Source organism: Anastrepha ludens, chromosome 6 (assembly GCF_028408465.1).
Source record: "Anastrepha ludens isolate Willacy chromosome 6, idAnaLude1.1, whole genome shotgun sequence".
Taxonomy (NCBI): domain Eukaryota; kingdom Metazoa; phylum Arthropoda; class Insecta; order Diptera; family Tephritidae; genus Anastrepha; species Anastrepha ludens.
This window is the reverse complement of record NC_071502.1, coordinates 32,447,826-32,474,093: the sequence shown is the minus strand read 5'-3', so window position 1 is coordinate 32,474,093 and position 26,268 is coordinate 32,447,826. Positions and strand designations below refer to the sequence as shown.

General features: G+C 39.8%; 2 protein-coding genes across 2 annotated transcripts; one reads left to right on the top strand and one right to left on the bottom strand.

Moving 5' to 3' along the window:
• Positions 1–5,298: 5,298 nt before the first annotated feature.
• Positions 5,299–6,503, bottom strand: LOC128867696 (activity-regulated cytoskeleton associated protein 1-like). The gene has a single exon (XM_054109140.1). The coding sequence runs from the start codon at positions 6,315–6,317 to the stop codon at positions 5,535–5,537; it is 783 nt and encodes a 260-aa protein (XP_053965115.1). The 5' UTR covers positions 6,318–6,503; the 3' UTR covers positions 5,299–5,534.
• Positions 6,504–15,650: 9,147 nt separating this feature from the next.
• On the top strand, positions 15,651–16,735 carry LOC128866818 (activity-regulated cytoskeleton associated protein 1-like). The gene has a single exon (XM_054107810.1). It carries the CDS (start codon positions 15,799–15,801, stop codon positions 16,450–16,452), a length of 654 nt encoding a protein of 217 aa, XP_053963785.1. The 5' UTR covers positions 15,651–15,798; the 3' UTR covers positions 16,453–16,735.
• The last annotated feature ends 9,533 nt before the right edge of the window (positions 16,736–26,268 follow it).

Below are 26,268 nucleotides of genomic sequence, written 5' to 3'. Positions count from 1 at the left end.
GATTCCTTTTCAAATACGTTGTCTTAAATCAAAGCAAGAGGTTAGAGAGTGGTGTGAACCAGGTTCTTCGGCTCTGAAATGAGTTCGTGTCCGAAAATCGGTTAAGAAGGTGTTAGCATCAGTTTTTTGGGATGTGAAAGGGATTTTGTTTGTAGATTACTTGCAAACTGGTAAAACAATAATTCTGAATATTATCCTAACCCTTTTGGGCCAGCTGAAGGAAAAAAACGTGAAAAAATACCCAGTTCACAAAAGAAAAAAATTATTTTTCATCAGGACAATGCACTGTGCCGAGAAGAGCATTTTGACAACAGTTAAAATCTATGAATAAAATCTAAAATAAAGGTCGAATTGTTGGAGCATCCACCGCAATCACCAGAATCACCTAGCGACTTCCAGCTATTTGCAGACCTAAAAAAATTCAAACGTGTAATGTGTATTTCATCAAATCAGGAGGTCATAACAGCTGTGCGGCGTATTTTGCAGCACTTTCAGATGGTCACTTCAGGTATGGAATTCATAAATTGGAGTCTCACTGGAGCAAGTGTATTGATGTACCGGGACTCAGAGACTCTACTGAATAATAAAGTGTGATTTAAACCATAAAATTGTGTATTTCTTATCGACCCGAAAAACTTATTGAGCAGCCTAGTATTTACTAAGAATGATAGAAACAAGATTGCGCCCATCAGAGAGTGCGTGAAGTCACATTGGCCGAGTTGTGCAGTGTTGCCAACCATTTGCTCTTCGCAATAAATTTAGTGCATTTTTATATATCAAAATGCGAAAGTTTTTAAGTTGGTGTTTGTTTCTTATTTTTAATTTAAAGCTACCGAAACTATAAATTAAAGCAAAAAACTTTATTATTAAACAAAAGAATGTTAAAAAAGGTCAATCTGAGAAGATATTAGTGTTAATGAAAATTTGTGGGTTCTTATAAAATTTGATATTTTGAAAGTGTAAATTTTATTTTTTGCTCCTTTTAAGGTTATGCAAGAATAATAAATGTCCCTCTCTCAACTCTTCTTAATATTGAAAACCTTTTTACACATTTTAAAAGGCGTTTGAATTTACTGAATGCGGATTAAAACCATAGACGTGTAATCATTTCCTCCGGTCCTCTATCCTTAGAGGGACATAGAGCATCCAGAGGTGTTTTTATGGTAAAAATAAACAACAAAATAGCAGAACATACTAAAGAAACTATAACGACAAAACAAAAGAGTACCTTATCAAGTTACATAACCTCAAATATAGCAAAAAAGTCATTCCCTTAACAAAAAAACTCATAAATTAAATTGTAGATAAGCATAACACATTTATTTAAAAAAAAAAAACGCACATTTTAAAGACAATTTGTGACGCATACAAAGTTCTTTAAGCGATTCAATAAAAATCTTGTATTTTAATTTCTTTAAATGGGCATTTTAGTGCGTTTTTATATCCAAAGCTAGGCAACACTGCAGTAGCGAGAGAGATTTGACTGCTGAAAGCAGAAGAACACCAACAACAACTGCAATCGCGCGCAATGCGACCAGATGTTGAAAAAAGTTAAGCTACATAAAACTGAGAGAATTATAGGACTGATTCACGGCCGCCGTAGCCGAATGGGTTGGTGCGTGACTACCATTCTGAGTTCACCGAGGGAACGTAGGTTCGAATCTCGATGAAACACCAAAATTAAGAAAAACATGTTTCTAATAGCGGTCGCCCCTTAGCAGGCAATGGCAATGGCAAACCTCCGAGTGTATTTCTGCCATGAAATAGCTCCTTCTGTAGTCCCTCCATTTGTGGAACAACGTCAAAACGCACACCACAAATAGGAGGAGGAGCTCGGCCAAACACCCAAAAAGGGTGTACGCACCAATTATACATATAAATATATATTACAAAACTATAAACATCACTTTTAATTAGGATAGGCTAGAAAAATGTCATGAAGAAGGAACTAAAACTTCGAGACTAAATAACAAAAAAAAAATGCCAAATTAAGTTTCGAAAATAGTAATCAGGCCATACTGGTGCTAAAACGACGTAACTCATTGTCAAATTCGCTGAAAGCAAAGTAACGGTACCACGATAGGCGCCATCTCATTATTCTTTCCATCATGTGTATTTCTTCTTCTTCTTAATTGGCGCGATAACCGCTTACGCGATTTTGGCAGAGTTTAACAAAGCGGGCTAGTCGTTTCTTTCTAGTGCTAACCGGCGCCAGTTGGACACACCAGGTAAAGCCAAGTCTTTCTCCACCTGATCTTTCCAATGCAAAGGAGGCCTTCCTCTTCCTCTGCTACCACCAACTGGTACTGCATCCCATACTTTCAGAGCCGGAGCGTTTGTATCGAATCGAACGACATCACCCAGCCAACGTAGCCGTTGGATCTTTGTTCGCTGCGCTATGTCTATGTCTTCGTAAAGCTCATACAGCTCATCGTTCCATCGCCTGCGATATTCGCCGTCGCCAACGTGTAAAGGTCCAAAATCTTACGCAGAATCTTTCTCTCGAACACTCCAAGCGTCGCTTCATCGGATGTTGTCATCGTCCACGCTTCTGCGCCATACGTTAGGACGGGCATGTTCTAAACTATGCTGCGCCTGTCTGGTCGCCTGGAAGCAGTGATTCGCAGTAGACGAAGCTCCAGACCTTCCAAAACACTGCTTTAAGGACCGTGACAGGCTGTCTTCTGATGTCACCTATACAGCATCTATAGGTACATAATGAGGCCCAAATGCTGAGGCTTATGCTGTTAAGGAGCATAACAAATTGCTCAGTAAACAGTTTCTGCTAGGGTTTTACCGCAGGCCTCACCCATGCAGACACCTGCTCGAGTCTGAGCCACCTCCCAGGCACATCAGGTCGCATTTCCTCAGCTACGCGGACGAGATCTCAGACAAAACAAACAAACAGTTACTGGATCGGACAGTGTACAGACAGTCCATAAACGACATTCATCGGGAGACTCTCACCACCTTCTTAAGCACCCGACCCCCGAATGCCGTTATCGGAGTCCAACCACCACCAATCGCAGACGAAGAGCTCCAACTTTTCCGAGAGTCCCGCGTAACCTTGGCACAATTACGTTCTGGATACTGTAGCATGTTAAACTCCTACTTGTTTGCAAGAAAGATTCTACGTTGGATTTCCAGGCTGCCATTGTTATCGGTGTTGATGCTGGTTCCTAAATAAACGAAGTCTTTTACAACCTCGAAATTATAACTGTCTACAGTGACGTGGGTGCCGATACGCGAGTGCGCCTACTGTTTATTTGGTGACAGGAGGTACTTCGTTTAGTCCTCGTTCACCACCAAAGCCATTCGTTTTGTTTCTTTATCCAGTTTGGAGAAGGCAGAACTAAAAGCGCGGTTATTAAGGCCGATGATGTCAATATCATCAACATACGTCAACATTTGTATGCTCTTATAAAAAGTTGTGCCTGAGCGATTAGTTCTGCGGCTCATACGATGCTCTCCAACATCAGGTTAAAGAAGTCACACGACAGCGAGTCACCCTGTCAGACACCTCGTTTGGTATCAAGCGGATCGGAGAGGTCCCTCCTGATTCTGACGGCGCTGCTCGTATTGAGCAAGATGTATTTACTACATATAATTTTGGTAAACATTTTTAGTCATTAAGGGAGCATCTTTTCATTTACATTTTAATGACTCACTTTAAATTTTCTATTTCTAAATAAAAGATACAACTAAATTTTTGTTTTGTTTTTGTTTTTTATTTGTTTTTTTTTTTTGGTTTTTGTTTTTTTTTTTTTTTGTTTGGTTCTGTGTTTGTTTGTTTAGAGAGTGATAGAATTTAGAGTTTTTTTTGTTCGTTGGAGTTTCTCATGCGAACTCCCGCAATACTCGATGCCAAATATTCATGCAATGAATCCTTAAAACTGACAGTTTATGCGACAGCCAAGAGTTACCCGAAATGTTGGCCCGGTCCTCCAGACTTTAGTTGGCGCTTTCGGTGAACGAACGATGGCCGCTAACGAGTGGCGCTATCGAATATTGCGGGAACGGCGCATGAGAAACAACAAGAACAGTGGGTCTAAGAAAGTCACAACATTTCCGGAGGCAAATGCAGTGACGAATCGGGGACCAATGGAAAGTTTTTAGTGTTTATGTATGCTGACATGCCATACACCCGGCGCCGCAAAAGAGCATAACGCCAGTTCAGCGTGTCAAATGCACGAAATGGCGAGTGTGTAAGTATAGCCATCATCGACCATATAAACGACTGCAATGAAGTTAGGCGCGCAGTGAGCTGCCTGAAAAATGTTGTCGCGGAAGCGTTGTCAACACTTTGCACTCCATCCCCACAAGTACAGGTGGACATCTCCATGGCATTGAAGGCAACAGAAGACGCCCTCGCACAATGAGCATCTCCGAAGAGGCGCACATTGAAACACCAGAGAAATATCCACCGTGTATTTGCGCGGTAATAAAGCACAAAATTTTGAGGCAACACTTAAAAATGCGACGATCAATTTTGCCACATCGACGAGAGTTTACCGATATTCGAAAGTTTCAAAATGTTAGAAATACACAGATTGCCGGCATAAATATGGGCATCGGCACTTTAAGTTATCGGCAACCGCAGTCGATTGCAGCAGAGTTTGTTGGCTCACTTCAATGCCCAGATATGAAGATTTGTCTATGAACTCAACATTTCGTGTTCCATTTCGTTCGCCGATTACGAAAACAAAAGCTAACTCCTTATTTTTGTTCCTTGTTTGCGATTTCATGTGGTTGCATGTCGAGCAGTTGAGGCCCTCATAAAGATCCCAACAGCTGGACATGCTTCCACCTTGCAGCTGAAAATTAACATAGGGAATGCAGTCTACTTTGATTCTCGAATCGTTGAAGAAAAATCGCACGAAGTGTTTTGCAAGACAAACCACCCATCAAGGCTGATGTGATGCCGTCGCAGTGATTTTCTCGATATTTGTTGTAGATATAATTTTAATGATAAGCCGAAGAAAAAAATTCTCTTTGACAGTGAGCGATCTTTTGAGCCGTGCTTGGCACAGCGTGGTAATGCGTCTGCTGTTGAATAAATAACGTAGGCGTGACCCGTTGGTGACACTAATAACTTCTCCCATATAGGAAATGGTAATGTTTTTTGAGGCAAAGTAATCGAAACACCACAAAGAGGTGGTGAGGCCTTTGCCTTGCGAGCCGAATTTCCAACTAAATTGAAAGGAAGCTGTGCACACTTGGGCTGCCCAGATGGCGGAATGAGTTGTGGAAATGTGTGTATGTATGTGTGGAAAACTAATTCACAAACTACTTTAATTATTGTATTTTTTTTTTTTTTTTTTTTTTGTGGCGCTTTAAGCGAAATTCTTCAGCTCTGCAAGGATATGAAGCTGCTGTTACTTTTACTACTCTGTCGTGGTACGAACTGGGCAGCTGTACAGCTGTTGATGTGTGTTGTTGTTGATGTAAATCAATGCACAGGTTGTAAATGCTCTTCATATTTCTTATTGTTACCATCGGCTCATCCTTGCGGGGAAAAATTTTCCACTAACTTTTTATTGTTCTTCTTTGGATTCACTTTCACTGCTTTTGACTTCTTTAATTTTGCCTTCACTAGTTTTGCGCTTGCGACACTCCTCGTAGGTGTGACCTCGAAAATTGCAGTGACTGCAACGTTTCGGGCGCTTTATTCCGTGTACTAGCGCCCACTGCATCATGCCGAATTCCAAGTTGTTATATTCGAGTATGCGCGCCTTCTCCAACAGCTCCCGAAACGTCTTGACATCTTGGCGCTGTAAATGCCTACGATAGTTCGCATTTAGCAAGCCATAAACTAAATCCAATTCGGTTTCCTCGTCGTGCCGTCCCTCGGGCAACTGAGCGAGTAATGCGCGCTTCTGGCAAACGAATGTGTCAATGGCGCAGCGATCGTCTTGCTTTTTGCCGAAAAGTTCCAAATAAATTTGGTAAGCGGGTTTGGTGGGCGAAAAGTGGTCGCGTATCAGAGCGATGGCATCCGCCCAAGTTTTCGCCTCTTTACGCACGCCTTGCCACCAAGTGGACGCCAGACCATAGAATAGTAAAGATAGCCCCTTAAGTGCGTCTTCATCGCTGATCGACTCGACTTCTTTGTAGGTAACAATGGAGGTGATGAACTCCTCTACAGCCTCGTGGTCGCGTTGGCCTCGAAAATGCTTTGTACAGTTGGTGAAGCTGCCCTTGGTTTGGACAGTGGCAGGTGCGGCGGCACTGCTGGCACTTGCTACGGCAGCTAAACGCACAGATTCGATTAGTGACTGCAGTTGTTCGGTGGTAATTTGTACACTTGGCTGCGTCATATTGTTGGCTTGGTGACCGGAAGGATGAATGCTGATCTTCTTGGTAAAAAATAATTAAATTATTAAAAAAAACTGGTTCAACTGTTGTATTATAAGCGTCAAAGAATAAAGCCCGGGAATGTTAGCAGGAAATCCATTCAGCCAGAGTGGTCGTAAGAGACTAACTGTAATTCCGCAAATTACTTGATTTTGTAGCTGTGCGCCCACAGGAAACCAAATAAATAATAAAGGAAGTAATAAAGTAGCAAAATGTTTATGTGCGTACTATTTACGTATACATTTGCGGGGTTAGGGCTGCGGTAAGGGACTGCGTACGTCGTTCACTGTTTTCAGCATCAGTGGGAAAATTATATATATTTGATATGCACTTTGAAGTTTCTCATTCAAAAAAATAAACATTAAACTGAAAAATTATATTGAAAAAATGTATACATTACGCATACCATCTTGAACGAAAAGTTCCTGGAATATATTTAAAAAATTCAAAATTCGAACTGATTCCTCAAAAGTGATATTATCGCCTTTAAGGTACGCCCCATCAATTGTAACGCACTTATGTCATCGTTTGACTCAGCACTCGAAACAATTCTTGAACTCTATTCTCAGTATTGCCATCAGAGCTGTGTTCGCTTTTTCCATTACTCCCTTTCGGCTGTTGAAACGGGTGCCCTGTAGTGATTTTTTGACGCGATCAAATGGAAAAGAAATCGCAATGAGAATTCGTTGGCTTTTGGATGGTAGTCGTTTCCTTTTTGGGCAAAAATTCGGTGATACTAATGACAATGTGAGACGGTGCGTTATCTTGGTGCTAAATCCACGAGTTGTCTTCACACGCATCCTTTCATTTTTGACGAGTTGCTTTACGTAAACATCTCATAACGCCCAAATACCACCACCGAATTTTGTTTTAAAGCTTAAAGTAACAAAAAATCGCGTTGATTTTTAGATATTTTTTTTACTGGCTGGATTGAGCGGTTCCTCTATAAAGAAAATATTTCACACATTCGTTATATGGCAGAAAATAATACCAACAACAAAAAAATGATCAAAAATCAACGCGAATTTTGAGCCACTTTAAATTGCCACTTCATCATATTAAAATTAAATGGACTACAAAAGTGCATGCCGAGAATGTTTTTAAGAACTATGGCTAAAAACAGAACACATGACAGAAGTGAAACTTTCAAGGCAGACAAAGAAGGAGGGAGAGACCCGAGAGAGAATGAGAAAGAAAGAGAGAGAAGGAATATATATCTAAATAAATTCACAACATTTGCAGAGAATACAAATAGACAAAATTTACAAAAAACGGAGAAAGGTCGACCGGTGTAGGTAAACGCCGGACACAAACCGTGGCAACAACGTGCACAAATTACCGCAATTACGGCAAAACCAATAAATCCGACGCCGGAATGGATAGCACTTTATAGCACGCACATGCACTAGCCAGGAAACGGAAATAAGCGCCAAAAGGTAGGCACCAAATAAAGTGTGTTTAAGATATATATAAGGTATAGCTCTCTCTCTCTCCTTTTCCTCTACGTTATTTCTTTTTTCTCTCTCGCGGAACGAAAATGCCCAAAACGTTGCATGGCCTTGAAATTTTACTCTCCATTCTCGCTCGTCCACCGACGCCTAAAAAGTTTCACTTCAAAATTTTTTTTATATTTTACCAAGTACGAAACTTTATATAGTTATATAATTTTTGTTGTAGTAGGAACTAGATTTTTATAAAAAACATAAAAAATATTAAAAAAAAAATTAATAAATATGAACATAGGTGTTTAGTAAAAAGCGCTAATTGGTCTGCAAAATATGTTTGTCAATTTTTTTTCTAAAATTATGCTGATATTTATAAACAAAACCCTCTGTTGAGACAGATTTTGGAGTTAGTGTTTTCAATCAAAAATATTTGAAAATTAGAAAAAAAGTAGGCCTCTTCCATTTGTCATTTCCCAGCTCGCTATCCTATGCTCGATTAACTTAACAACAAAGTTATCGAGTTAGATAAGCCGCTAGCGAGTATTGGTGCTCACACTCACCAACGTAAACGTACGCCAGTACGCCCGTATCAGCTGACACAACGAAACTAATGATTTCGGAATGTACTGCTTGGCAACACTGTGTGGTGAGAAAGCACTCAGCTGACAGGGTTTTACGGGATTTTTCAAATATCGTGAAATAAAATCTACGATACTACGATACGGAAGGAAGGAATTTTTCATTTACATGGGGTTCTCATTAGTTTGATCATAACAGCTGACAGGGGCCTGCGTTTACGTCGTTCATTGTTTTCAGCATCAGCTGACACGACGAAAGTAAGGAGAGTCCCATGTTAATGAATTCTCACCACCGGTCCGTTCCGTAGTATCATAGATCGTTGTTTCATCGTGTTAGCTGCTAAGGGCGTAAGGGGGTACGTTTACGTTGGTGAGTGTGAGCACCATATGGCTATAGCTCATTAGGCCGCAGTGCCATACCAATATAGGTAATTTAACAGCAGAAGGTGAAGCAAAAAAAATTGTATAGAACGTATAATTGGAAAAATGGAAAGACTGGAATTAAGGGGCAAAGCCACTATGAACGCGTTAAAATTAAGTGATGTTCATGAATTTTTTTTAGAAGTAGGGATGATTATTTGAGGATCGGACAAATTATAATTTATTTAACATAGGTATATTCAAATATACTGACACAACTTTTTGTTAAAAAATATTAAATAAAATATTAAAAGTTACAATTGTTATTAATATTAATGCAATGGCGTCATAAAAAACTGGTGCATCGTGGTGGCCACGATACAGCGGTGAAAAATCATCTGAAAGCAAAAAACCAAAAAAATTCTTAATCTATACATCAGTGGCTATCGTCGTACGTGGCGGTTTTTTTATTTTATTTTTTTTTTTTGAGGAAATGGCGCAGGTTTGATAAATGAGTTTGTGTTTTTACCCTTTTTTTGTTTTCGAAAAGCTTGAAAAAATATTAATTTTTGGAATTCTTAAAAACGGCTATGTACGACTGTAGCCAATACATGTACAAAAATTAAAAAAAAAAAAACTAAAATCGATTCAAAAGTCTTCGAGAAATCGAGGCCGCCGTTTTCAGAAAATAAGTTTTGAGGAAAACGCGTTTAAAGTTTTCATTGGCCTTTGTAACTCACTACCTGCACTTATTGTATTGGGTATAACTTCGTCAATTTTCAAGATTTTAAGTTAAATTTTTTTTTTTACATATTTTTGAATATATCTACTTTAAGAAAATGCAAAAAAAAATCGATTTTTTTGAAAAATCTCAGTGGCGTTCCCCCTTAACTTGAAGCGCACCAGAGTGATATGTAGTAGTACATTTCCTTGCAGGGTAAGGGGGCTACGTCCATAAATGCAAAGAGTAATATTGCCTGAGTGCTTGAAAGAAAAGAAATTCCGACTATCCACAATTCCATTCCATTCCAAGGTACTACGATTTTGCAAGTGCTGGAGGTTTTAAAGAAAAAGTCGTTGGGTTGCTTTGCAAAGATTGAAAATAATTTAGACGGAAAATTCGTTTGTTCACCGAATGATCGAATCAAACATTTTCTCTAGAAATGCAGCTTCTTATAAAAACCATCCACAGTTTAGAAGCGGTTCTTACATTTATTTATTTATTTATTTATTTAATAGTCTAAAAATGCAGTATTTCTTACAGACTATGAAAAGCAAATCGATGCTAAATAATTGAATGAAAAATAGATTTAATTTATAATTTACTAGTTTGATTGTAATGAATGAAAGAAAAGGTACCATTTCTTATAATTTACAAAGAAAAAATATTAGAAAATACTAAGAGTTTAGTTCAGCAATTCATTTACTGTCGCCATTAGTGGTTGCTAGTCGATTCTAGCATAACCTGAACATCATAAACCAAGCTTAGACATATGGTAAGCCAACTTGCCTCCACACATTAGTGATTTTGTTTTGGTATCAGATACTTTTAGTTTTGCGAAAATGACTGATTTTGTGCCGAATAATCATCATTTGCGGGAAGTGTTGATTTTCCTCTTTCATTCGAAAAAAACGGCGGAAACAGCGGCTGAAGCGCATCAAGAGCTACAAAAAATGTATGCAGATGCTGCTTTAGGTGAAACAACGTGTCGAGTCTGGTTCCGTCGCTTCAAAGACGGTGATTTTAATGTTGACGACCGTCTGCGTGAAGGAAGGCCAAAAACTTTCGAAGACGCTGAATTGGAGGCATTGCTCAATGAGTTTCCATGTCAAACGCAAGAAGAGCTTGCTCCAGTATTAGTAGTTACCCGCCAATCCATTTCCAAGCGATCGCAAGCTTTGGGATTGATTCAGAAACAGAGGACTTGGGTTCCTTATGAGTTAAAAGCAAGGATGTTGGACGTCGTTTTTTCGACATTGCGCCTGTGAACAACTGCTCCAGCGGCAAAAAAGAAAGGGTTTTCTTCATCGCATCGTGACGGATGATGAAAATGGATCATTACAGCAATCACTTGTAACCATTTTTTCAGAATAAAGTTGTATTTTCATAAAAAAAAACAGCGAGAACTTAGTTGCACACCTAATAATAGTTGAAAAAAAATCTAGGCCAATATGATTGGGAAGCGAATTAAATTCTCTCAAAGTTCTAGAAATAAGAGCATTAGAAGTTCTAACCATACCTAACCAGAAAATATCGTGATTTCGTAAGCTTCGCTGAGGAATATTGAAATTCATTTCCTCGAGTAACGATGGGGAGTCATTTGTAAGACAAAATCATCAAGGCGTACACCACAAATCCTTGGTGTCTTGTATTCATTTTCAGAATGCATGCCCTTCTCTTCAGAGTGTAGTTTTTGGTTTCGTTCCCAATTGCAGCTTCTCTAAGCGAGTTAGTGAAGTTGTTATTCATCATAATCATCGGCTCCTATCGGTTGTTATTGGGTTTTAAGTGGCTTCTTTTTTTCGCCAAGACTTAGCAAGTGGCGAATAGATGAAGCAAATGAACATATTTACAATATGTCGGAAACACGAGAAGAGAACTGCCTTAAATAATAGAGGAATAGCGAACATTGAAAAAGAAAAAACATGTTTAACTTATTCAGCTTTTGCCTACTGGGTGTGCATGCATGAAAAAATTTTAGTGCACAATTACATTTCTTGAGAATACTTAGGTCGAGTTTGTTTATATTAGTTTCAGATTTTTCATACGTTTTTAAAGGCAATAAATTGCAATTTATTGTAAATATTTGCCTCAATTCTGTTTCATTGAGTACACCATTGGTGCCGTTATTCAATTTTATTTTAATGATTTCCAACGAAACTTTGCAGGCCTCGCATATACAGAAGACTTAAGTCTATGTTAGTTTTAAATAATAAATACAATAAATACATCATTTTTTCTGAAGATACAGCTTCTTGAATGCAAAATTAGTTGTGTGATTAGTTTTGTCCGCATGTGAACATAGAGTGCCTCACAGCTTATTTGATGCAGCCAAAAAAGATTATTAAAAAACCAAATATATTTTATGGTATTTCCATTAAAGAAAAATAATTTATGTTTTTATTGTTACATTTTTTTATTTTTTATTTTTTATTTAATAACAAAAACTGTTTCTTCATAAGAAAGATATGGCAAATTAAAACAAAAAATCAGTTACAGTTTTGAGGTCACAGGTTAAATGATGCACTAAATTAAAAGTATTCAAAAAACATAAACACATTGATATTTCAATTTCTTGCATGCTGGACAGCGCCGGGAAATTGTTTGAGAAACTCATACAGCGTAGACTTGCAGAGTCTGTTGAGAGAGCAGGAGGATTGTCAGCAAGGTAATACGGTTTCCGACGCGGAAATCAACCCTTGGCGCAATAGAGGAGGTAGTAAGTAGCGCTCAATGCAGACGGCCCTACCCGAATCGCATCACCGTCTTGGCTACGCTTGATGTACAAAATGCCTTTAACAGCCTACGATGGACAGACATTATAAAGGCACTACGAGAAAGGTTTCGATTCTCCAGTGCTACTTGAGCGAGCGCGAACTGCTGTACGACACAACAGATGGTCAGAAAACAAAAGCAATAACGTCTGGCGCAGCTCAAGGATTTATACTCTGCCGCGATTTCTGGAATCTGAGCTACGATGAGATATTGAGCATAGAAATGCCAGAAGATGCATACCTAGTGGCATACGCGGACGATATAGCGACGGTCATACCAGCTAGGGCCACTGAGGGCGCTAGAAGGAAGCTGAACCAAGTCATGATAAGGACGCAAATATGGCTTGAGGACCACGGCCTGGAACTCGCCAAACATAAAACCGAAGTCATCCTTATGACACGAGGTCACATGCCACTCGAGGTCAGCATGCGAATAGGCGACACGTCCTTAGTGACCCAAAAAGTAGTAAAATACTTAGGTATTCAGCTTGACTGCAGGCTTACTTTCTGGGCCCAGATACGGCATGCGGCTACCAAAGCAGCAAAGGTCACGGGTATGCTAAGTAGATTAACACAAGCTCAATTCTCCTGTACGGCAGCGAAGTATGGGGAATTGTGCTAAATTGCAAAGCCAAGCGCAAAGCATTGGAGGCTGTGCAGCACTCAGAGTTGCCTCAGTCTACCGCACTGTCTCAGGCGCTGCAATATTCGTGATCAGCGGTCAGATATCCATCGACCTTATGGTCCGGGAACGGATGGATGCGTGGGACTCCAAGAAGAAACACGTAATCTCTAGCTTCCCTGAACGGAGACGCCAAACCATGCTGCGGTGGCAAAGCCGATGGGACACTGAACCGAGTGGCAGATGGACGGCGAAGCTTATTCCATCGATTGACAATTGGGTCCAAAGGAGCTCCGGAGAAGTGAACTACTTCTTAACCCAGTTCCTCTCGGGCCACGTATACTTCCGGAGTTACCTATACCGTATGGGCAAGGTAACCGATTCCGAGTGCATATACTGCGAAGCACCGAGCGATAACGCTAAACACACGTTTTTTAGTTGTGACAGATGGCTGGCGGAGGGAAATGCTCTGAGGGAGCAGATGGGCGACATCGCACCGAGCAACATAATCAGCAAAATGCTCGAACGCTCTTGGAAATACATCGAAAACGTACTACGAAAAAAAAGATTGACCTCGACACAATGCAACAAAGCGAAGCTGCACAGATAGAGACACAAGAAGTCGAGCCTATAGCATGAAAGCTCGCTACAAATATGGTGGACCCAGACGTGGGTCAATAGAATTGGTCCTTTATGGATGCCGTTCTGGGCCCTCCCGAAGTAATGTAGAAAGCAGTTCCGGGAAGGGTGTCTCCCCAGAAGGAGAGGAGGGATCGTTTTAGTGGCCACACCACACGACGCAGTAGACGACGGTCGCTGTAAGTGCCAAAAAAAATCCTCTTTGATTCAGAATAGCTTTTAATCGGGAATTCATAGATTCTAAAAGTTTTGCTGTATAATCGGAACTAATTTTATCCCATTCTTCCTGTAGTGCCCGCACTGACCACAAAATTCTCAATAACGTTGAGATCTGGACTCTGTGCAGGTGTCTGTACTACATGTGGGTAGTTCCAGACAAGCCAAGTTTTTACAATACCAGACGGAGGCAAGCAATCGTTATCTTGGTGGAACCTAAACGAATCCCTATTGCCCATTTTACCCACAATTTGTACTAAATTATCTTTTAGCAGATCCAGATACAACTCTTTATTCATGATTTCTTCGATAAATGTTAAATTTCCGATGCCTGAATAGGACATGCAACCCCATACCATCACACTGCCGCCGCCGTAGAACGCAAATTATTAAATGGTTGAAGCGCGGTGTTTGGTTTACTCCAAACGCAGGACTCTCCATCAGACCTGAAAAGGTTAAATTTGCTTTCATCCACAAAAACAACCGACTTCCAGAACGAAATGTCTTGTTTGTTCAAATTTTGTCTGCAAAACTCTATTCTTTGTCTTCTATTACGAGCATTAATCAACGGCTTATTTCGGGCAGTCCTTCCATGAAAAAACTCTACGAGCAGTTTCAGGATTAGAGATCTTACCTAAGTATTTTTTGACTACGTTCGATAAGCGTTGGAGCGCTTAAATCGGGTTGTTCTTTAACTTTGCGAACAATCCACCTCTTATCTGCATCGTTAAATATTTTATTTGGCGCAGATCTGCCCTTATCTTCTATCCTGTTTTCGTAGCGAAAACTTTCGAAAATGTGCTGGACAGTTGAGGAACTAATAGCAACAATTTCTGCAATTTTTCGTTGGCTTTTGCCCTTTTTATAATGACGAATAACGTCTTCCCTTTTTTCAACGGACGTCACGTTTTCCCATTTAAAAAAATTTTAATTTTTTCAACTTTTCTTTGCAAAAATTATTTGTGAATGTCAAAAGACGCTAAGCAAACAGAAAAAAAAACATTTTACCGTTATTATATTACGTTCTCAGAGAAAATATAAAATACGCTGCATCATTTAAGCTGTGAGCATATTTTGATGAGAAAACTATTTGTTGTTATATTTTTTCAGCAAACTTTGTTTTTGTTATATTGCTTTCTGCAATGGTAAACAGTACATACATATCTCATTACGAGTCGTATACATTTTATTTTATTAAATTTAATAAACATCGAATCACTTTCTTTTTTCTAAACAAGTATTACCTGCATCAAATAAGCTGTGAGTCACTGTACACGAAGGGATACTTTGAAGGGATGAAATAGATTCAGAAGAATAAGGAAATATTTTAAAAATTATAGGCAATTTTAGCTCACTTTAGATCACAGCACAGATGTAAATACATTAGTTTGCGCGTTGCAACTCTCCAAGTCGAATTCCCATCAATTTGCATTTCAGCGGATTGTGAAACTCGAAATTTTTATGTGGCGTTTAACGTATTTCACAAAATAGAGAAATTAAATCGTTGCAGAATTTGCTCATACAATGCGGTCACTGGTATGCATACGAGTAAATAAATATATTTACATACATATGTATGTACATAAGTATGTATGTATGTATGGCTGTATTTAAGAATTTAGCGGCCGCATGCACCTGAATAAAAAATGCAATAACCAGCTGCTAGCGACATGGTGGTATTGAATACAGGTCTACTGAATATTTTTGCAACGGACACATAGTAAGTGTGCATGTGTGCATGTGTGCCTGTGTGCGTGTGTATAAAAATGCATTAACATAGAGAAAGAGCGAAATTTGTTGCAGTTGAGAGCGTCGCTCATTTTGACTGTGCTCTTCATTCGCACGCTCTCAGTACTCTTGTACTCCTACTCTTGAGATTCGCACAATTTTTTGCGTATAAAAGATGTTTATGCTTGAAAACCTATTCACTCGTAGCGTCTACCAAAAAACATAACTACATACAAGCTGTAGCAGCTGTAGCGAACTTTTAAGCCAATGCTGATTGGCTTTGCGCGCTGCACCAGGAGTTATATCAGCCCATGCACTCTGCATCGCCGATCGGCTGTGATCTTTCAGACGCTTCAGCAATATGTCCCAATCCGTTGTGCAATTAACCACCGAGCAACTGCAGTCAATGCTCGACGCAGTACGTTTAGCTGCCGTTACAGCCGCCAATTGTGCCGCTCCGGCTACGGTGCAGATGAAAGGTACCTTCGTCTATTGCAATAGTCGTCTGGGTGATCAACACGACACGGACTACCTCGACGAGTTCATTTCATCGGTACTTACTTACAAAGAAATGGAATCGATCAGTGACGAGGACGCACTAAAAAGTATTGCTATTCTGTTCTATAGTGAGGCAGCCTTATGGTGGCAAGGAGTGCGTAAAGCAGTGCAAACTTGGGATGAGGCCATCGCATTGATCCGCGAACACTTTGCGCCTGCCAAGACCGCTTACGAACTTTACATGGAGATCTTTGAACAAAAACAGGATGATGACACCAGCATTAGAACTTTCGTGTGTCGGAAGCGTGCGCTGTTCTCTCAATTGCCAGAGGGACGCCATGACGAGCACACGGAATTGGACATGGTTTATGCTTTGCTAAATCTCAAATATCGCAGAGAAATATCGCGTCAAGATATTAGAACATTTCGCGATTTGCTTGAGCGGGGACGTATCTTCGAGCGCAATTGCAGCGAAGTCAAAAGAGAAGAGCGCAATAAGAAAGGCGGAAAGGACTGAAATAAGGAAACTCAAGGGAACTCAATCATTTGCTCAGTTCTTAACAGGATCTGCTTCGTTCATTTACACGTCAATGGGTATTGATTTTGAAATAAAGTAAAGTTTACTTTTGCGAAATCAAAATCTGTGCTTGCGACAAAATCTGGAAGCGCCTATCGCATTGATCTTTTTTATTAATCGGGCTGATTCACAATTTTATTCAACCGTGATTTCTAAAAAAAATTTATATATGTATGTATGAATGTATGTATGTAAATATACAGAGGTAAATTTTTTATAAAAAATAATTTATTTACATAAATACAAAAAAAAAACTGATAAATGATAAAATAAATAAAATAAAAGAAAAACTTGAGAAATATCGGAGCCCCTTAGGATAGGAAAGGACAAATGGCTGCCCACGCGAGGGGCCCACCTTCACAAAGAATTAAAATGCATCCATTGTGATGTCATAGGGGAAAATACCATACAGGAAGGGGGAAAACAGAGTGAAAAAGAACCAAACAGATGGCAAAAGCAAGAAGGGGCTTCGGAATAGAGGATGACGGCCAACAGCGGCTAATTACGTTCGCATTAACCGCTTCAAGCTACTGATGAAATTCACCAGATGTACGATATTTGAAATTTGCAATATCCGCAGGTGTAGCAAAAAAGTAAGAGCCCGGATGTCTAAATCTTTGCCCAACGAAAACAGGATAGCTGAGACGAGAATGCTGAGATGATGCCACTTCATCCTCCAGACAGCTTCCGATGAAACCGCCGTCAGGGTCACCAATCTAGCCAGCTCATTAGCCTAGCAGTTTCTTTCTGTCTGCCTTTGTGACCGGGAAACTAGATGAGCCTAATATTGAACTATTCGGATGCAGTCAAGAGAGAAGTCATGCATTTCCCAGCTAATTTCGAACGCACAAATAACGAGCTCAAGGCCCGAATTGCCGGCTGTCGGAGTAGATACTTACAGATACTTACGTCCTTTACAGTAATTACAGAAATAAGCAACCAATCCACTGCTTCCTTAATAGCGGCTACCACCGCTTAGAAAACACTACAGTGATCCGGAAGCCTCAATTTGAGCTCTATGGGGAGCTCCTCTCAGAATACTCCCCCGAGAATATTTCGATCCAACTTCGAGCCATCAGTGAACATGTTTGCCATGCCTTGTCTCCAAATGTTTGCCACATCGTCCACTCCTCCTTTGAGGGAGGAAAAAGTGCCAATTACACTTTTTCTTTAACAATTTTATACGCACGAACAGTCTCGGGTAAGCTCCTTCCAAAACTGTGTGTTCTTCAACAAAGATCTCTCAACAGACTATCACTTTGGTGCAAAAGTCGAGGACTAGAAGTAAATCCGGAAAAAACGGATTTGATACTGTTCAGCAGGAAACATAAAACACCTGCTCTTAAGCAAATATTCTTGGGGGAAACCCTTTTAGAGTAACGGAAAGGGTTAAATATCTAGAACTTGTAGTGGACAGGAAGCTAAATTGGGGGCTAACAGTCGCAAATAGTGTACGCAAAGCTATGACAGCGTTGTACCCCTGCGGAAGGCTAATTGGAAGAAAAAATAGGATATAAAACCCAGAATGATACACTGGATCTACACAGCAATAGTTAGACCAATGCTCTACTACCGTATTGCAATATGGTGGAATGCTCTTGAGAGGGGCGTGAACATTTAAAGATCTAGTCTTACAACCGGAGTCTTCAGACGCAGACTCACCATTTTGGTGGTTTGGAAGATCTTAGTTCTGTCGAAATCAAGGATCTTCTAAAAATTTTCAAAAGTACGCATTGGTTTTAGGAGAGATAAGAACAAGTTCCCCATACGGCATCACAATGGGCTATGAACCTGAGAGTGTCCCATAGTGGACAACCGCTTCAACTTAACCTAACCTACCGCCCTATGCGCCAATAGGAGCAATAGTTAAGTTTACAAAAATAAAAATGCAATAGGGTATCCAGGTGACATTTCTGTAATAATTAAAGGCAACCAGGACCATTAAGTACTTAATGCAGGATGCCTTTAATATAACTTGGGAGTGGTATAGAAAAGAGGCATTATCTATCAACCCTTTCAAAACCACTATTATCCCATTTACCAGGTTCAAAATATACCCACCCTGAGAATAAATGGAATAGACGTACCTCCAAGGGAAGAGGTTAAATATCTAGGAATTATCTTGGATAAAAAACTTACTTGGGATGTCCACCTCAACTTAGTAATAAAAAAGGTAAATCCTGGTGTCTGAACCGTAAGGTGACCTTCTGGATCTAAACTCAAATGGTAAGACCTACTGTACTATATGGGGCTTTAGCATGGTGGGATAAAACAAATCAAACTACTGCTATATCAAAACTGTATAAACTACAAAGGCTGACGTGCCTAAGCATAACAGGGGCCATGCGAACTACCCCAACTGCTGGTATGGAAGCGCTTTTAAATTTACCACCGCTTCATTTAGCAATACAAGAGGAAGCCACTATGCAAGCACTCTCCTTTCATATGAAATACAAATTTAAACCAGGAGATCTTACTGGACATCTCAATATCTTGAACAGGGTTCAACATGCAGTACGCATAACCCACGCGAATGACCACACGAAACCTGTACTCGATTTTATTAAGAGATACAAGATTATCCTTACGTCTAGGGATGAGTGGAACATTAGCCCACTAGAACACTAGCTAAATGATGACCCGCAAAAATGGTATACAGATGGTTCCAAAACGCTCCAGGGGGTAGGAGTAGGAATAATGGGACCTAGTGCACACAAATCTTTAACACTGAGTACAAATACCGCAATTTTCCATGCGGAACTCTTCGCCATAATAGAAACAGTTGTAAGCGTATCCAAAAGAGGTTTCGAAAAAGTAAACACTAAAATACTTTCGGACAGTCAATCGCTTCCCAAAGCCTTAAATATCTTTACGTTTAATCTAAAAGTTCTTATAGAGGAAAACAATGCACTCAACAAACTGGCGGCTCTAAACTAGGTTTCCCTGATTTGGGTACTAGAACTTGAGTGGCACGAAGGAAACGAGAAGGCAGACTTTTATGCAAAAAAAAAGCGGCGGAAGGGGCTCATTTTTCGGCTATAAGAAAAACAATTTAAAACAGGAAATCAAACAAATGACCCAAAGAAAAATCTGCTCTAACCCTAGACAAAAAGGGCCTCAGATTACTCTGTGGAACACTTACAGGAGCACGAGCACTAGTTGTTGCAGGTTCTGCTGTGATGAAGAGGAGTCGAGAGATCACCAACTATCAAGCAGTAGGTTATAGGTGATACAGAATTCTGGGTTTATACCTACTATGGGATGAAGACTTACAAATGCTCCTCATCGCAATACTAAATAATTAAAATTAAGTACTTAGGCACCAGAGGAACCCATCCTTAGGCAAATAAAACGCAGAAGGTAGCGATGGATTGGTCACACATTGAGAAAACCAACAGATAGCATCACTAGAATGGTTCTGGACTGGAACCCGCAAGAGAGCAGAGGTCGATGAAAAAACACTTAGAGAAGCTCGATGCTGGGCGAACTAGCAGATGCTGACATCTCAAGGGACGGTGCAAAAACAGCGGCATAGAACCGTGTACGATGGAAGAGAGTCTTGTCGAGGCCCCGAGCTGCCGAGAGGATGGAACAAGGAAAAAAAAAATAGGTCAATCTGGTTGCAGTGCATAACGGCCTCAGTCTAACCTGTACAAACGTTACCATTAACATTAAGTTCACAAATACAGTTGTAATTTACTAATTACCACGAAAAAAAAGCAAAAACAAATATTTCAAACATATTTTTGATAAAATATTACCACCTCAAATGGCAATTATGAGATTATGTCATAAATAATTTCAGTAAAATTGTATGATAAAAACTATTTGATACATTTGTTAGTAATTAAAATTTTTGCTGTTCCACTCTATTCCCAATGTAACACATCTGGTTTTGCAATTGCTCTTACAAGCTACTTGCCACCAGGTGCCGCCGTACGCCACTTGTCACAACGAAAAAGTTTACACGACGGGTTTCTGGCAGTCCGGCAACAACAGTCACAACAGCGCCTGAAATATTCAGTCGGACAGTTTCGAAGTTAAGGAACAGTTATTCAAGCGCGTGGTTGCGGTCGGTTGTCATTTGATGTGCGTTGCTGGTATAAATGAAATTAATTTTATTGAATGAAAAGTGCCAATTGTGTGCAATTTTACACATCTAATTTGTTAAAAATTCAAACGGAGTTGAAAGCTCGGTGCTTTAAGTGATTGCTGAAACGTACGCGGGCATCCAAGCAAGCAAAAGAATTGCAAATTTTTTTTTTTACAATCAAAGTTTTTGTCGTCTGCGAAATTGTTTAGTGTGTCCGAATTGATAGAGAAGCACAGCAGGCGGAAGTGATGCCGGCGGCCGGCATTAGTGTGAGTGAGACAAACACTGAAACGCCTCGTAAGCGCTGAGCTATTGCTTATCAGTCGCGATTTTGTTTTTGTTTCGCCATAAGTTGCGTTTTGTTTATTCGAAAAGAAAAATACAACAAAAAATCAACTAACGTATCTGAATTGTTTAATAATAGTAGAATCGTAATTGTGTGCGTGCGCAAAAAGCCGGTAAAGCTGCCTCCTTCAGCCAATCGATAAATAAAGCGGTTGAGTGTATCAGATTTTGCTTTTGTTAAAATTAATTTACTTTGCGTGTACCTTCCCATATATGGTATATAGTGCACGTCCCCGCCCCTCGCCCCCTACTCCTGTTCCAGCGTCTGCGAATACACATTCAAAGCGTATTTGTCAAATTAGAGTATAGAAAAGTGCGAAAAATGGAGAAAAAAATACCACCGTGGCGTTGTGTTGCAAATATTCCTTAGAAAATTCATAATTTAAAGAAAATATAGAAAATTCTATAAAAGGATTAAATTGAAAGAGGATTAATCTTCCAATTTTGAGGCAGTGTCAGCGGGACGCCAAATCGATTGTACACCACAGGAGACTCGGCAGCATTTGTAAGTGGTTACAATGTGGTCTCGTCACTCGGAAGGCGTGCGGTTACGCAAAGGGAAACAAACAAAGTGCCAAAAGCAGCTGCAACTGCACGTAATTGCATTCGGCTTCTTGGCGTCGGTGCTGCTGCAGGCTGAGGTTTCATATGCAAGTCAAGGTGAGTATTCGTGCCTTCAAGTACTTCAGATCTATGTGACAATTGAGTGGAGTGATTTGGTAGGATAATTCAATTAAATGAGCTGAGGAAGTGTGCGAACACGCAGCTAACAGTGAGTTAATAGCACAAATTTTCAAAAAGCGCTTGTGGAGATGGAGAATAAATGTTTTGTTAGCAACGCAAATCTTATTTGTATTGAAAATTGATTATTTTTATATGCAACACATACATATACATGTATGTATGTACATATGTCCATTTAATTATAAAATTTGGTATAAATGAGTATTGGAATTCTACCTGTGGATTACTTGCTATTTGCTGTTTATTACTTCATGGTTTGCAGCGCTAAATGCAATTAGAGGTTGGCTGTAGTTACAAAAAAAAAACCCAAGCGCCAGACCGTCCAATTCCTATGTTAAACCGATTGCTGAATCTGACATCCGATCTGAGATGTCGCCTAATTGCGGGTTGCGATTAAAGAAAAAAGCATAGTTCAAAAAATGTCTAATACTAGGAGAATATAGAAATAGAAGAGTGTAGAAATAGTTAAACTAACTTCAATTCATGCTTAATTTGTTGCCAAAATTGAAACGTTTTCAGAATATTTACAAAATTAAAAAAAAAAATTTTTTTTTGTGTGATAAAAATATGGATATTTTCAATTCGTATTCTAAGAATTAATATAGCCAAAAAAATGCATGAATGATTTTTTGAACTTGAGAATGAGAGAAGAAAATATCGGAGCATAAACATTGACGAATATAAACGAAGAATCAAGGAAATCAGACAAAATAAGAGATGCAAGAAACCAATGTTTTAGTTTTAAATTACACTGAAAACTAAAGGAAATATGGAATCTGAGAAGATATAATGCAATTAATACTCGTAAAGGGTTTTCCAATAACAGGTGTTATTCGGTGCTATCGACAAATGATTAATGATGTTTTAATGGATGGTATTGATCTGGCGGCCGCCGTAGCCGAATGGGTTGGTGCGTGATTACCATTCGGGATTCACAGTGAGGTCGTTGGTTCGAATCTCGGTGAAATCAAAATTAATAAAAACATTTTTCTAATAGCGGTCGAACCTCGGCAGGCAATGGCAAACCTCCGAGTGTATTTCTGCCATGAAAAAGCTCCTCATAAAAATATCTGCCGTTCGGAGTCGGCTTGAAACTGTAGGTCCCTCTATTTGTGGAACAACATCAAGACGCACACCACAAATAGAAGGAGGAGCTCGGCCAAACACCTAACAGAAGTATACGCGCCAATTATTTATTTTTTTATTTTATTGATCTGGACAACGTTTATTTTCAACAAGACGGCGCTACGTGCCACACAAGCATCGAAACTATTGATCTTTTACGGGAAAAGTTTCCGGACCATGTTATCTCTCGAAGCCAAGATCACAATTGGCCACCGAGATCTTGTGATTTAACACATTGCGATTTTTTTCTTTTGGGCCACGTGAAAGAGAAGGTCTACGCCAACAGCCCAGGGTCGATTCAAACCCTCAAAGATCGATTTCGTGAGGCTATACAGGACATAGGGCAGCCACTTTGCAATTCGGTTGTGGACAATTTCATGAAAAGAATATTGTCCTGTAAGCATGGTCGTGATGGTCATTTGTCTGATGTTATTTTCAACTATTCATAATGAAAGAAACATTCGATCATTTATAATAAAAAATAACATTTTTCTTTGAATATCTTATTGAAAAACCCTTTATTTAAAGCTGTGGAAAGTGAAAGGGTAGATAGTGAAGGAGGAAAGGAGAGAAGTAACTGAAGAAAAAAGATAGGATAGAATAGAGACTTAGAGAGACAGCTAGACCTGTTTCAATTTTCCAGATCCTTTGACAAATCTGAAAATATCCTCCAGTTTGAAAAAACGAATTTTACTCATTCTCACGACATCAGAACCCAAAATTCGTAGCCTTACTCCAGCAGATGCAGGACACGCACAGAGAAAAAGTTCAGTGCCATCCGCCTTCTCCAAGCAAGACAGACAAACCGGGTGATCAATGATTCCAATGGTGGCCATATGTTGCCCCCATGGATTGTGTCCTGTAATATCATAGCAGCGACCATCAACCGAACGTCTACCAAGTTTTAGAAGGAAGTTCGACAGTTTTCTGTTCGGGCTTGTCTTAAAATACTTTGCAGTTCTGCAGCGTTCTAGACGGGACCATCGCTTTTTATGTAAATTGCATACATAATCGCTGATCCACTTCTTGATACCTGCAGAACTGATTCCGATTATTGGCTCTGGTCCCTGTGGGGTAACTGCTGATCCACAGTTGGCGAATTCATCGACAATTTCATTTCCTTGAACCCCGCAGTGACCTGGAACCCATATAAGTATGAGTTTATTCGGTCTTGCAGCAGCATTAAGCTTCTTTTTATATTATTGAACAATCTTTGAGGTTTGATTTGCGTTCTTCAGGGCCTTTAGCGCAGCCTGAGTGTCACTAAAGACAGGTACAAGGCATGTAAAATACAAAGCACTTAGAACTGCAAATAGTAAGACGTTGGATGATAACCTTTTCTTAACGTTTTGGCATAGGACCCAATAACTTCAACGTTGTTTCAGGTGTGATTTTGGAACACTCATTTACTATTATATTCTTGAGCAATTATTTGAATGTAATGGCACGGGTGCGAACCTTCTTCTTCTTCTTAATTGGCTCGATAACCGCTTACGCGATTTTGGCCGAGGTTAACAAAGCGTGCCAGTCGTTTCTTTCTCGTGCTAACCGGCGCCAATTGGACACACCAAGTGAAGCCCAGTCCTTCTCCACCTGATCTTTCCAACGCAAAGGAGGCCTTCCTTTTCCTCTGCTACCTCCAGCTGGTACCGCATCGAATACTTTCAGAGGCGGAGCGTTTGTATTCATTCGGACGACATGACCCAGCCAACGTAGCCGCTGGATCTTTATTCGCTGCGCTGTGTCCATGTCGTCGTAAAGCTCATATAGCTCGTCGTTCCATCGTTTGCGTAACACGCTGTCGCCAACGTGCAAATGTCCAAAAATCTTGCGCAGAATCCTTCTCTCAAATACCCCCAAGCGTCGCTTCATCGGATGTTGTCATCGTCGGGAGAGAACTTTACTACTCAATTGCCTACGCGTGCGAATCCTACTCTGCAATAAATCCCATACGCACTCTATAGGATTTAAATCAGATCACTGTAAAAGAGTTTTAAGCTGTTTAGGGACGTTGTATAACAAACGTACTTTCGTAACAAACCAGTATGCTGAGAATCATTGTTTTGTTGAACAAAATCATCGGACACCAATCCTAATTTATCCGCACTTGGCTTCAAATTATCTTTCCGAATGCCCAAATACACTCTGTGATCCATAGTTACCGGTATAAATTTTAAGTGTCTCACTCCTTTGGCACTAATGCAACCCCAAACCATTATTCCGCCTCCACCATTTTTCACAGTCGCTTCCAAATAATGCACATCAAAGGTGGTTCCTGGTTTTCTTCCACCTGCCAAAAATGCGGAACTTACTTTTGCCCGTAAAAGCAGCTTATTCCAGAACTCCTTGGGCCTATTTAAAGATTCTTTGGCAAAGGCGAGTCGTTTCTGTCGATTTACTAGGGATGCCAATGGCTTTCCGCATGCAACGCGGCTATAAAGTCCAGCTTTTTTCACAGTTCTTCGCACAGTCCAACCTTTTCTAGAAAACCTGCGGAGTTATCACGTTAAATATCTGCCAATCATTTCCTAAATGCATATTCTAGATTTTACTCGTATTACAAAGTGCTTTTTCAACTTTATGGAGCCATTTGACTATACAAATTTCTTTCGATGTAAAATTTATAAACCTCCACAAGATTCTAAAAAAATACTAAGCACTAGCAGAAACCTTTCTGAATAGGCAAAATGGTCTCTGTATACCTTCTGCTCAAATATGAACGAGACGTTATCAATAAAACGGTCCGCGGATGACATATGGCAAAAATAAAATTTTTGTTTTTTGGTAGGACTGTTATAAGCTTACATGGCAAATTTCAGCGTGATATGTCACATAGTTTGTTTTCTGTGCTACTGTAAACAAGTCAAGCTCGAGTGTGTTCTTCGAATTTAATGATGGAAATTCAAGTTGAACAAAGAATTTGTTTGAAATTTTGTTATTCCAACAAAATTTCGGCTTCAGACGCCTTAAAATGTTGCCGACAACCTATGGGGACTCTGCTCTATCGCGTGCACGTGTTTTCCAGTGGTACAAATCGTTCAAAGAGGACCGTACATCGGTTGAAAACTTGCCTCGTGAACGTCGTCCAGCAACATCAGTAAACGACGAAAACATCGGAAAAGTAAAGGAAATTGTGCTTGAAAATCGCACAAATCGCAAAATCGGTTAACGCTGAATATTATTTAGACGTTTTAAAGCGTTTGCGCGAGAACATTCGCCTTAAAAGGAAGAAATTTTGGGACAACAAGTCATGGTTCTTGCATCCCGATAATGCACCAGCTCACATATCACGTCTTGTTCGCGATTATTTGAACAAAAATAATGTTCATATCGTTCCACAAGCACCGTATTCACCTGATATGGCTCCATGTGACTTTTTCCTGTTTCCCAAGCTCAAGTTGCCGCTCCGTGGAAAACATTTTGAGACAATTGAAGTCATAAAAGAGAAT

What these genes read in the sequence shown, in the direction of transcription:
- LOC128867696 (XM_054109140.1), bottom strand. Translation starts at nt 6,317, where the DNA reads ATGACGCAGCCAAGTGTACAAATTACCACCGAACAACTGCAGTCACTA.
- LOC128866818 (XM_054107810.1), top strand. Translation starts at nt 15,799, where the DNA reads ATGTCCCAATCCGTTGTGCAATTAACCACCGAGCAACTGCAGTCAATG.